The sequence below is a fragment of the Heterodontus francisci genome, chromosome 11 (genome assembly GCF_036365525.1).
Source record: "Heterodontus francisci isolate sHetFra1 chromosome 11, sHetFra1.hap1, whole genome shotgun sequence".
Taxonomy (NCBI): Eukaryota; Metazoa; Chordata; class Chondrichthyes; order Heterodontiformes; family Heterodontidae; genus Heterodontus; species Heterodontus francisci.
Window position 1 is genome coordinate 53373024 of NC_090381.1, and position 13493 is coordinate 53386516.

The following is a 13493-nucleotide window of genomic DNA, read 5'->3' on the forward strand; positions in this document are numbered from 1 at the left end:
AGGGGCATAGAGCACAAGAGTAAGGAAGTTATGATGAACTTATATAAAACACTAGTTTGGCCTCAGCTGGAGTATTGCGTCCAATTCTGGGCGTCGTACCTGAGGAAACACATGAAGACATTGGAGAGATTACAGAAAAGATTCACGAGAATGGTCGCAGGGGTGAAGAATTTCAGTTATGAAGATAGATTGGAGAAGTTAGGACTGTTTTCCTTGGAGAAGAGAAAGCTGAGCTGTGATTTGAAAGTGGTATTCAAAATCATGAGGGGTCTGGACAGAGCAGATGGAGAGAAACTGTTCCCATTCATGAAAGGATCAAGAATGAGAGGGCACAGATTTAAAGTATTTGGTAAGAGAAGCAAAGGTGACATGAGGAAAAACTTTTTCTCGCAGTGAATGGTTAAGGTCTGGAATGCGCTGCCTGAGGGGCGGCACAGTGGCGCAGTGGTTAGCACCGCAGCCTCACAGTTCCAGGGACCTGGGTTCGATTCCGGGTACTGCCTGTGTGGAGTTTGCAAGTTCTCCCTGTGTCTGCGTGGGTTTTCTCCGGGTGCTCCGGTTTCCTCCCACAAGCCAAAAGACTTGCAGGTTGTTAGGTAAATTGGCCATTATAAATTGTCACTAGTATAGGTAGGTGGTAGGGAAATATAGGGACAGGTGGGGATGTTTGGTAGGAATATGGGATTAGTGTAGGATTAGTATAAATGGGTGGTTTATGTTCGGCACAGACTCGGTGGGCCGAAGGGCCTGTTTCAGTGCTGTATCTCTAATCTAATCTAATCTAGAACATGGTGGAGGCAGGTTCAACGAAAGCATTCAAAAGGGAATTCGACAGTTATGTGAAAAGGAAGAATGCACAGAGTTACGGGGAGAAGGCAGGGGAATGGAACTGAGGGAATTGCTCCTTCAGAGAGCCAGTGTGCACATGATGGGCCGAATGGCCTCCTTCTGCACTGTAACGATTCTGTGACACTGTGACCGGACAGGCAGTGCTGTGCCCTGTCGGGTGCACCTTCCTCAATCTGTATGGGTTAAAGGAGGTACTCCGTCCGCCAGGGTGCGCACTATGTGAAGGGTGGCGCCCCGGGCTGCTTGGCGGGGTCTGTCTTGCCGCGCTGGCTGGCGTGGGGAATCTAAGCCTCGGCCAGCGGCAGGAAGCGGTGTTGTCAGTGGAGTAACCGAGTACGGAAGGAAGGTACAACCATGTATATGCTGAAAGCGGCTCTGACATTGGGGCAGAAGCCGGTGTGGGGCACAGGTTTCAGCAGCGTCCGACAGGTGAGATGGGGGTCTGAACGGACTGTCAGCCGGCTCAGCCCGGCTCTCTATGCTGGGGAAGGGGGCTGAGCCCTGCTGCGGTCATTGGGGCTCGAAAGGAAGGTTACGAGGGGTTCATAACCCCCCCAGACCTAGTCGGTGAGGAGTTTAATGTGAGCGCGATGCTCTGACTGGTCCCTTGCCAACAGTTGTCATCAATGCGGCTCTTTTTGTTAAATGTTGAGGTTCCCAGAGCTCCGAAATAATTTCACTTTTTTCCAACAGATACTGGATTTTACACATCTCGACACATGTGGCAGAATGAAACCGTGTGTGCTTGTTACACAGACTGTAATGCAGTAGTGGTTGATGTGTTACATGTATACAGACACATGAACAACATAGATCCTAAATCATTTTGGGATAATATAACTATATAACGTCTTTCTTTAAAAAAAAAAATTGCAAATGCCTTTTTCCATAATGTTTCCAAACAATTTTTTTCTCTGGTTATTAAAGAAAATTTACAATCAACTTTTGCAGCTAAACTTGTAATTCTACACATCTTAAAACTGTTCTGTGGCTCATTTTCTTTCAAAGCATTATTCACGATATCGTTCCGGTGGTAAGACGTTGTGCCTCCATCTCATGGATTTGGTTGTTGTCATCCTCTCTGCGATGAGTTGGCATACTGCACTGGCGGTGTTGCTTCTGGTGTTGTAGAAGTTGTGCTTGATGTTGCTGATGACCTCTGCTTTACCAGTTCTGGTGTAGGCCTTCTCACCTGCTTATCGGTTTCAATCCTGATGTATGATCTTGGAATCTCAGCTTTGCCAACAGCTTATGCTGGGTTCCAGGTTTTCAGGATTGGGTAATTGCATGATTTATCCTCTCAACAAGTCAGGCAATGATTTGGCATGTTTGTTGAAGGACTGTCTTTCTTCTGCCTGTACATCAGTGATTTGTCATCTAACTTCCTCATGGCCATTTGGAGGATGTATCTTGCTTGGCAGAGTTGTCTTCTGTTTTCTGCCATTCGGTAGCTCTGCGGGTAATTTCATGTCGTCCTTGAGAGGTGTATCAGAGTGACATTAAGGCAAGGTTTGGGTCTTCCTTTGTCTCTCGGCATTTTAAGAGGGTCGTCTGGACATGTCTTTCTCTAAAATGGGTAATGTGGTGATGAGGTTATGATATTGAATCCATACTGTTCAGCAAGCTCCTTAAACACTCTGAAGCTGAATTGGGTTCTATTATCACATATCACTCTTTCTAGAATGCCTTGCTCAGCAAACAGGACTCATACTGCTGTGGTGATTGTTATAGCTCTCAAATCTTTACCTTTCTGATGAATGGGAACTTTGAGTAATAGCCTGATACCAAAAGCTGGCAAGATGGATACAAAACTGGCTCGGTCATAGAAGACAGAGGGTAGCAGTGGAAGGGTGCTTTTCTGAATGGAGGGATGTGACTAGTGGTGTTCCGCAGGGATCAGTGCTGGGACCTTTGCTGTTTGTAGTATATATAAATGATTTGGAGGAAAATGTAGCTGGTCTTATTAGTAAGTTTGTGGAGGACACAAAGGTTGGTGGAGTTGCGGACAGTGATGAGGATTGTCAGAGGATACAGCAGGATATAGATCGGTTGGAGACTTGGGCGGAGAAATGGCAGATGGAGTTTAATCTGGACAAATGTGAGGTAATGCATTTTGGAAGGTCTAATGCAGGTGGGAAGTATACAGTAAATGGCAGAACCCTGAAGAGTATTGACAGGCAGAGAGATCTGGGCGTACAGGTCCACAGGTCACTGAAAGTGGCATCGCAGGTGGATAAGGTAGTCAAGAAGGCATACGGCATGCTTGCCTTCATCGGTCGGGGCATAGAGTATAAAAATTGGCAAGTCATTCTGCAGCTGTACAGAACTTTAGTTAGGCCAAACTTAGAATATTGCGTGCAATTCTGGTCACCACACTACCAGAAGGACATGTAGGCTTTGGAGAGGGTTCAGAAGAGGTTTACCAGGATGTTGCCTGGTCTGGAGGGCATTAGCTATGAGGAGAGGTTGGATAAACTCGGATTGTTTTCACTGGAACGACGGAGGTGGAGGGGCGACATGATAGAGGTTTACAAAGTTATGAGCAGCATGGACAGAGTGGATAGTCAAAAGCTTTTTCCCAGGGTGGAAGAGTCAGTTACTAGGGGACATAGGTTTAAGGTGAGAGGGGCAAAGTTTAGAGGGGATGTGCGAGGCAAGTTCTTTACACAGAGGGTGGTGAGTGCCTGGAACTTGTTGCCGGGGGAGGTGGTGGAAGCAGGTACCATAGAGACGTTTAAGAGGCATCTTGACAAATACATGAATAGGATGGGAATAGAGGGACACGGTCCCCGGCAGTGCAGAAGGGTTTGGTTTAGGCAGGAATCAAGATCGATGCAGGCTTGGAGGGCCTGTGCTGTACTGTTCTTTGTTCTTTTGTTGTTTGATACCATTCTTTGTGGTGTGTGAATAAATCAGCTGTCATGGTATGCCAGGTCTAGGTGGTACTTCACTAACTGTCTTTTGGCTGTATATTTCTATACTTCTGGCATACACTGCATGTCGATACCATTCTTTCAATGTCTTTGTAGATGCCTATCCAGTACACAGCTGATCTGGCTCTGAGCTGACACTTCTCTATTCCCATGTGGCCTTCATATATCTTCTTGAGAAGCTCTCTCTGCATTGTTTTGGGAACAATGATTCTGGATCCGGCTAGCAGAATACTGTCTTCTAGTGAGATGCCATCTCTGATTGACCAATATTGCTGTATTACTGGTTTTGTTTCTGCATCTTATCAGGCCATCCCTGGATCACTTGCTGAGACAGCATCTGTAATTGTTCATCTTTACTGGTCTTGTCTCTGATTTGACTCAATTCTGGTGGGGTCACGTTCACTGGGTCTTGTATCTTTGCACATAGATTGTTTATCTCATGTTTCTTACGTGGCGGCTGATGAAATAGGGTACCTGCGAGCACCATTTCTCTTCCTGGCTTGTATTTCAGAGTGAGATCATAACTCTGAAGCCTCAAGAGTAACCTCTGTAGTCTTGCTGTTGCTCCACACAAATTTTTCTTGTAGGTCTGTTCTAGTGGACGATGATCACTTTGCATTGTGAATTTTCTCTTGTAGAGATATGTGTGGAAATTCTCGCATCCGTCACTGCCAAAAGCTCTCTTTCTATGTTGGCATGTCTGGTCTCAGCTGATGTCAGAGCTTTGGATGCAAATGCTATTGGCTTTCCTTTTTGTATCAGGGTTGCTCCCAGTCCTTTTGTAGAAACATCTGCTTGCAGAGTGACAGGTTTCGCTCTATTGTAGTATGACAGGCTTGTCTGCTTGCATATTACTTCAAGTTTACTAAAACTACTCTCATGTGGCTCTGACCACTGGTACTCAACATCTCTCATCAACCCTTGTAGGTTTGCTGTGTTCTCTGACATGTGATATATGAAAGAGCTCGTGTACTGGATCAAGCCAAGAAAGCTTCTCGGCTTGTCTCTTGGAGCTTTCATCCCAGAGATAGCTGTGACTTTTTACAGACTTGGCTTGACTCCATCAAATGTGTACACCATTCCAAAGAACTGACATTCTGTCACCTTTACAATGCATTTGTTTGCAATTAGCTTGATCCCAGCTTTCCTGGTTCTCTCCATGGCTTCATTTAGATGATAGTCATCTCTTTTTCATCTACACCATAGAACTGGATATCATCAACTATGCAGATTGCTCCTGTATGTTTGGTCTATTTTTTGCTGGTACATATCCTGGCTCACTTTAAGGCCAAAAGGCACACTCAGAAATTTGAGTTGTCTAAAGGGTGTGTTCAGTTTTGTCGACAGTGAAGATTCCTTGTCAAGCTTCACATTCCAGTAACAGTTTCTGGCATCAAGCTTGCTGAAAACCTTTACCCCTACCTGTGCTGTCGTGATCTCTTCCAGTGTTGGAGTGGGTAGTGATTCCTCTTTATTGTTTGATTAAGATCTTTGCAATCCAGGCAAATTTATAGCTGTCAATTTGACTTCTCTCTCACCATGATGGAATTTACCAAATCTTTAGGCTCAGGGACTCTGGCAATCACTTTATTTTCTTCCATTTCCTTGAGTTCTCTTTCAAGCTTTCCTTTTAGCTCTGTAGATATTGTACGTGCGGGATGAATCACTGGCTTCTTCTCTGGGTCAATGGTGATGTGATGCTCAACCATCTCATCAAAATACTCTGGCTACATTTGGACCAGATCTTCCTTGCATCAGTTTGGAGGGCACTTTTCAATGGGTGTGCTACCTTCAACCTCCAGTGATGTCTCATCATCCCATGGTGTACAGAGATCAGCTGCAGCTCTTCGCAACTGCTGAACCTTAGGATATCTGGACCATCTGTTTCAGTGACATAGAATGTACAGTTAATGTCTTTTCCTTTGTGTCCCTCTGAATTGGGACTGAGAACTGCAGAACTCTGTGCTGGGGAGCTGAGATGGAAAGGTCGTAGAACGTGTATTTTAACTCCGAAGTCTCAGTGACACAGAATCAATAATGTTTTAATTTAGAAATTGGACTTGTACATTTCTTTTTGAATTTTAAACCATATTACCAGCACACACAATCTTAAAAGGCAAAACAGTTGAATGGAGGTCGAAAGTAATTCATACAAGGTGCAAAATCATCTCCCACTTTCAGTAACGATCGATATTTCTTCAATTTTTTCTTTCAGATTTTTATAAGCATCTGTCGACAATGTTCAACTGGAATATTACCGAACAAAATGATTCGGAATATAGGAATCTCTGCACACATTGACTCTGGGAAAACCACACTGACAGAAAGAGTTCTTTATTATACAGGAAGAATAGCAGAAATGCATGAGGTACTGTGAATTTTCTTTTGAAGTATTCAGGCATATGTATTAAAAAATTTAATCTGATGAATAGCCAAGTTCCAGACAGTTCAAAGAGAAAGTTGAAACTATTTTGGTATAGAAGTAATTACAGGTTGAATATAGATTACATAAAATGGTACTTTTAACATGGAATTTCACCAGGAAAACTATTACAAGTTTCACTCTTTCAGCAAGTTATTTCCTGTAAATCACTTAAGTTTGTTTTTTTAAAATTACAAAACCATAAATAGACACTAAAGGTTGCAGCCTTTCCCTTCTACAACCTCATTTTAAAGCCTGACAGGTGGGGCACATTTGTTGGTTTCCAAATAAATGTGAATTTATCCCGGAACCTCACTTGTACATTGTAAAATTTGTATGTGGGGCAGATTTGCTTGTTTGCTCAAAAATAACAGTCTGATTCCTGAGAGATCCCTGAATAGCTTAGTCGCCTGCATCTTGATGGTTTGTCTTGTAATGAAAAATATTCTTTGGTAGGCTAATCAACAATTACAAATCATGTGTCTGTGTTCGTTATTGAACTTAGTTAAAAGGATGCTATTACATTATTCTAGTCGGTTTATAATTTTTCTGTACATGCAGAGCAACACATCCACCGCCATTTCCGCCACATCCAGCATGATGCCACTACCAAACACATCTTCCCCCTCCATTCCCCTGTCAGCATTCCAAAGGGATTGTTACCTCCATGACACCCTGGTCCACTACTCCATTCCCCCCAACACCTCGTCCCTTTCCCATGGCACCTTCCCATGCAATCGCAGGAGGTGTAATATCAGCACTATTACCTCTTCTCTCCTCACTATCCAAGGCACCAAATACTCCTTTCAGGTGAAGCAGCGATTTACTTGTAGTACTTTCAATCTAGTATACTGTGTTCGCTGCTCACACTGTAGTCTGCTCTACGTTGGGGAGACCAAACGCAGATTGGGTGACCGCTTTGCGGAACACCGCCGCTCAGTCTGAAAGCATGACCCCGAGCATCAGGTTGCTTGCCATTTCAACATCCCCCTCCCCTGCTCACATATCTGTCCTGGGCTTGCTGCTGTGTTCCTGTGAACATCAGCATAAGCTCGAGGAACAGCATCTCATTTACCGATTAGGCACACTACAGCCTGCCAGACTGAACACTGAGTTCAGTAATTTCAGAGCATTACAGGTCCCCCTTTTTATTTTCAGTTATTTTTTTCTTTTTATTTTAGTTTGTTCCATCATTCATTTTTATTACCATGTGCCTGCCCACTTTTTTTTCATGTTTGTGCTTTGGGCCGGGGCTGTTCATTTTTCTGTCTGTTAACACTCTTTCTGCACTAACGCTTTGTCTTTCAACATGCCATTAACATACCATTTGCCTTTGCTCCATGTCCTTCTGGTCAGTTGTTCTCTGTGACTTTCTGTGGCCCTGTCCTATCAACACCTTCACTTTTGTTATCTCTTGCCCCACCCCCACTTTATTTGCTTAAAACCTATTACATTTCTAACCTTTGCCAGTTCTGATGAAGGGTCACTGACCTGAAACGTTAACTCTGCTTCTCTCTCCACAGATGTTGCCAGACTTGCTGAGTATTTCCAGCATTTCTTGTTTTTATTTCAGATTTCCAACATTATTTTGTTTTTGCTTTTATCTTGATATCTAGTTATTCAGTTATTAATGCATTTGTTATTTGTTTAAGCTTTTAGCTGAAAACCAGTTAAGTGTACCTACAGTCCAAGGAGTGCAGCAGTTCAAGAAAGCAGCTCACCACCACCTCTCAAAGGCAATTAGGGATGGGCAATAAATGCTGGCATAGCCAGTGACACCCACATCCCATGACCCAATAAAAAAAAAACTACAATTTTTTGACCAATAATAAAAATCCAAGAGCAAAATACTGTGGATGCTGGTAATCTGTAATAAAAACCGATAATTCCGGAAATACTCAGCAGGTCATAGGGAGATACAGCACCAAAACAGGCCCTTCGGCCCAACGAGTCCGCGCTGACCATCAACCACCCATTTATACTAATCCTACATTAATCCCATTTCCCCCTCACATCCCCTCCTTCCCTCAATTCTCATACCACCGACCTACACTAGGGGCAATTTGCAATGGCCAATTTACTTATCAACCCACAAGTTTTTGGCATGTGGGAGGAAACCGGAGCACCCAGAGGAACCCACGCAGTCACAGGGAGAACTTGCAAACTCCACACAGGCAGTACCCAGAACCGAACCTGAATAGCTGGAGCTGTGAGGCTGCAGTGCTAACCACTACACCACTGGCAGCATCTGCGAGGAGAGTTAGTATTTCAGGTCGATGACCTTTCATCTCTAATTTTTTTCCAGTTCTGAGGAAAGGACTTGAAACTTTGGGTTGAATTTTCGTTCCCATTTGTGGGCGAGTATGGAAACGGGTGGGCACAAAAATTTGTGCCACTGGCCAGCGGCTGGTTTGTCGGCACAATTCCGCCCCCAGGCCATTTCCTGGAGGTGGGGTGGGGATTGGAAGGGCTGCATGCCCGCAAGCAGCGGGGAGCCAATTGAGGTAAATTAATGGCCAATTGCCCAAGGCAAATTCCAGTTCGCCAGAGGCATCAGGCACTAGGCCAACTGCCTGGAGGCGCTCTCCTGGCAGCAGACCGAGGTTTGGGAGGGAGGTGGGGTTGCTGTTGTGGGGTGTGCCACACTCCAGGCAGGTTTTGAGGCCTTACCTGCCTGGTCACAGCTTTGGCCATAGGCTGCCCTGTGGCGAGGTTTCCTCTCAAAAATGATAGCTTGGCTACTGTGGCCATTTTTAAATTTAAAACTTTTAAAAGTTGCAGAGAGGGCGCCTCAGGATGGAGGTGCCCTCTCTCTCTTACCTTAACAGCAGGCTGCTGCTGCTTTTGAGCTGGAGGGCTTCCTATTTACTTTCCAGCTTCAAGAGCCCACTGTCCTTAATTGAATGGTGAGCTTATTAACGAGTTGGCCAATTTGGGGAAAGTCACTGCTGGTGACTGTTTCCCACACTGTGTGGGTCAGAACCCCCCATTTTCCCCCTGACGTCAGACTCCCAACCCAAAATCCTGCCCTTCAACTCCTGTTTCTCTCTCCACAGATACTGCCTGGCCTGCTGTGTATTTCCAACATTTTCTGTTTTCATTTATGATAAAAATTTAAAGTTTATGTCAAAATTTAATTTGTGTAACATATAGCTTGATCAGGTCAACACTTCTGAATGTTTAAGTTGTAATGGTGCTGTGCGAATCACAGGTTCACTGATGCAGGATACAGTTACCACATTATTCCCATAGAGCATAAAAAGGAAAATGCTGCTGTTATGGCATTGTCATTGTGTAAACAGCAACAAATCTGAACAGTCACTGGTTAATAGTGCCCTTCATAAATAGCCAAGAGCAAGGAAGCTCCCTAATACATTACTGATCATGTTGTAATATTTTGCCACTATGACACAGGCTTCAGCAAGTACCTTGCATAATGCCACTGACATAAAATTGACAGCAGCATTTTAATGTTAATTTTTTTAACTGGAGGGTAATTAAAACTTAGAAGTAGTCTAGCCTTAAGTGGGCAAGACTTCTGCATATCTTTGTTTCCTCCTTGAAGTTTTTACTTTCTGAGCAATCCTGGATAGTTAGGTGTTTTAATTATCAACAGCACAGCATGACGGTCCTCACAGGACACTCATTTTTTTGGCAGCAACAAAAATGCACGTAAACTCACATTTATCTACTGGGGCACAAATCTCTACTACTTAGCCACTGCCTGGCTGAGCATTTGACTCTCGTGGTCAGATGAGAGCTCTGTGTATGCTTGCATATGCGAAGAGCTCCCCTGCCAGTTAGTAAATTGTAATTGCATTGATGATGTGGAGTAGAGCACCTACTTTGTCTGAACAGTTAACAATCTGCTTCATTTTAAAAAGTATCCTTGAGACCCAATGCACCCTCTTTTTGCACTTTTTAAACCCATACTGGAGTCCAAAATGCTGCTGTCGGGAATCTCACATCACAGCATTCCAGCATCAGTCTGGAACTTAATTCAACTGTACTGCCACCAACTTGTGTCAGGACCAACTTGCTGGATCACAGATACAGCCAAAATCCAACTCTTAATTTGGAATGAAGATCATTTAGAATGCAGTTTTAATTTACCAACCTTTCTGTGTTAAAAAGATTGTTACTTTTAATTGGCAGGTGAAAGGAAAAGATGGTGTGGGTGCCATAATGGATTCTATGGAACTGGAGCGACAGAGAGGAATCACTATCCAGTCCGCAGCTACATACACAGTATGGAATAAAAGGAATATCAATATAATTGATACACCAGGTAATGTGTGAGACAAGGATTGATATCCTTTAAATGTAAATATGAAGTTGGAGCAGATTTGAATAAATTGGAAGGAGGAAGAATGAAAGCAAGAATTAAATGATATGAGAATATAATTCTGTGTGTGTGCGTGAAAGAACGCGTGAGCAGAGCAGGAGATCTGTGGTGATTTCTCTGGTGCACCTATGGAGTATCTTCCCCCCCCCCCCCAAAAAAAAACCTTTATCATATTTCATTTACTATGTTTTGGGCTTCGAAGGAGGGTGTGGCCATCCAGTTAAAAATCAACGTGCTCATCTTTTCTTAAGCTGTTATACACTGTGGAGAACGTTGCTTAAAATCTCTCCCATTGCTCCTCTTTTCCTGAAGACAGCAATTTGTAATGGGGTGCAGCTTTTCTCCCAAATTACATTCTTCATATGTCAGCTTCAGTAATCAGTATACATCAGTTTTCACATGTACGCCGACAGCATCCAGCTCTACTCACCTTCACTTCACTCCATCACTGTATCTAAATTATCAGACTTCTTATCAGACATCCAGTACTGGATGAGCAGAAATTTCCTCCAGTTAAATATTGGGGAGACTGTAGCCATTGTCGTCCATCTGTGGTATAAATTCTATTCCCTAGCAACTGACTATTCCTCTCACTAGCAACACTGAGGTTGAACCAGACTGTTGCGCAACCTTGGTGTAATATTGATCCTGAGATGAGCTTCCGACCACACTTCCATGCCATCACTAAGACTGCCTATTTCCACTTCCGTAACATCGTCTGACTCTGCCCCTGCCTCAGCTCATATGCTGAAGCCCTCAATCATGCCTTTGTTATCTCTAGACATAGAATTACAATGCACACCTGGCTGACCTCCCACATCCTACTCTCTGTAATCTTGAAGTCATCCAAAACTCTGCTGCCCATGTCCTTTATTCCCACCAAGCCATGTTCACCCATCACCCCTGTGCTCGCTGGCCTACATTGCTACCAATTAAGGAATGCCATGATTTTAAAATTATTCTTTTGTTTTCAATCCCTCAGTGACCTCACCCCTCCCTATCTCTGTAATCTCCTCCAACCTGACAACCCTCTGAGATATCTGTACTCTTCCATTTCTGGCCTCTTGAGCATCCCTGATGTTAATTGCTCCGCTATTAGTGGCCATGCTCTGGAATTCCCTTCCAAAACCTCCTTTAAGATGCTCCTTAAAACCTACCTCTTTGACGAAGCTTTTGGTCATCTGCCCTAATATCTCCTTATGTGACTGTCATATTTAGTTTTATAATGCTGCTGTGAAACATCTTGGAATATTTCATTACGTTTAATGTGCTATATAAATACAAGTTGTTGTTGTTTTACTAAGGCAGCTTTTAAAGTTGAGATTAATTTAATAGTAGTAGTGTAAAGGGCAGAGAGGGACAAGAGTTTCTAGAGTGTGTTCAGGAAAATTTTCTACACAGTGGCGCAGTGGTTAGCACTGCAGCCTCACAGCTCCAGGGACCCGGGTTCGATTCCGGGTACTGCCTGTGTGGAGTTTGCAAGTTCTCCCTGCGTCTGCGTGGGTTTTCTCCGGGTGCTCCGGTTTCCTCCCACAAGCCAAAAGACTTGCAGGTTGACAGGTAAATTGGCCATTATAAATTGTCACCAGTCTAGGTAGGTGGTAGGGAAATATAGGGACAGGTGGGGATGTTTGTTGGGAATATGGGATTAGTGTAGGATTAGTATAAATGGGTGTTCGGCACAGACTCGGTGGGCCGAAGGGCCTGTTTCAGTGCTGTATCTCTAATCTAATCTAATAATCTAAAAAAGTAGTATGTTTCCAGTGCAATGAGAAAGGAGGCACTGCTAGACGTGGTTCTAGGGAATGAGGTGGGCCAAGTAGATCAGGTGTCAGTAGGGGAACGTTGAGGGGACAGTGATCATTGTATCATAAGGTTTAGTTTGGCTATGGAAAAGGACAAGCAACAATCCAGAGTAAGAATAATAAACTGGCGGAAAGCAATTTCAGTGGGGTAAGAAAGAATCTGACCCAGGTAAATTGGAATCAAAGGTTGGCAGGCAAAACAATAACTGAACAATGGGTTGCCTTTAAAGACGTGATAGCCAGGGCACAGTCAAGGTATATTCCCATGAAGGGGCAAGGTAGGGCAAACAAATCCAGAGCACCATATAAGAAAAGCAAAGAGAGAGTATGAGAAAAGACTGGCAACTAACATAAAAGTCTTCTATTGGCACATAAATAGTAAAAGGGTGGTTAAAGGAGGAGTGGGGCTGATTAGGGACCAAAAAAGGGATTAATGCATGGAAGCAGGGGGCATAGCTGGGGTATTAAATGAATATTTTGCATCTGTCTTTACCAAAACAAAAGATGCTGTGCAGGTCATGGTGAAAAAGGAGCGAATTTAGACGCTTGAAGGGTTTAACACTGATAAGCAGGAGATTTTGGATAGACTGTCTGCACTTAAAGTTGATAAGGCACCAGGACTGGATGAGATGCATCCAAGGATACTAATGGAAGTGAGAGGGAAATTGCAGAGGCACTGGCCATAATTTTCCAGTCTTCCTTAGGTACAGGGGTGGTGCCAGAGGACTGGAGTATTGCAAATGTTACATCCTTGTTCAAAAATAGGTGTAAAGCTAAGCCCAGCAACTGCAGGCCAGTCAGTTTAACCTCTGTGGTGGGGAAGCTTCTAGAAGTGATAACTCAGGACAAAATTAATTGTTACTTGGGCAAATGTGGGTTAGTTAAAGAAAGCTAGCACAGATTTGATGAGGGCAAATTGTGTTTAACTAACTTGCTTGAGTTTCCGATAAGGTAAGAGAAAGGGTTGATGAGGGTAATGCTGTTGATGTGGTGTACATGGACTTCCAAAAGGCATTTGACAAAGTGCTGCACAACAGACCTGTGAGCTCATGGAATAAAAGGGGCTGTAGCAACATGGATACAAAATTGGCTGAGTGACAGGAAACAGAGAGTAGTGTTTAATGAATGTTTTTTGGACT

At 43.7% G+C, this 13493-nt stretch overlaps 1 protein-coding gene across 1 annotated transcript in view; it reads left to right on the forward strand.

Annotated features, from left to right (window-relative positions):
- The first annotated feature begins 1109 nt into the window (after positions 1-1109).
- The window catches only part of gfm1 (G elongation factor, mitochondrial 1), a 150461-nt gene continuing 138077 nt past the window's right edge, over positions 1110-13493 (forward strand). The window contains exons 1-3 of the mRNA XM_068042152.1: positions 1110-1278; positions 5998-6150; positions 10360-10492. Coding sequence (XP_067898253.1) covers positions 1204-1278; positions 5998-6150; positions 10360-10492 — 361 coding nt within the window. The 5' untranslated portion in view covers positions 1110-1203. The remainder of the gene's footprint in view (positions 1279-5997; positions 6151-10359; positions 10493-13493) is intronic.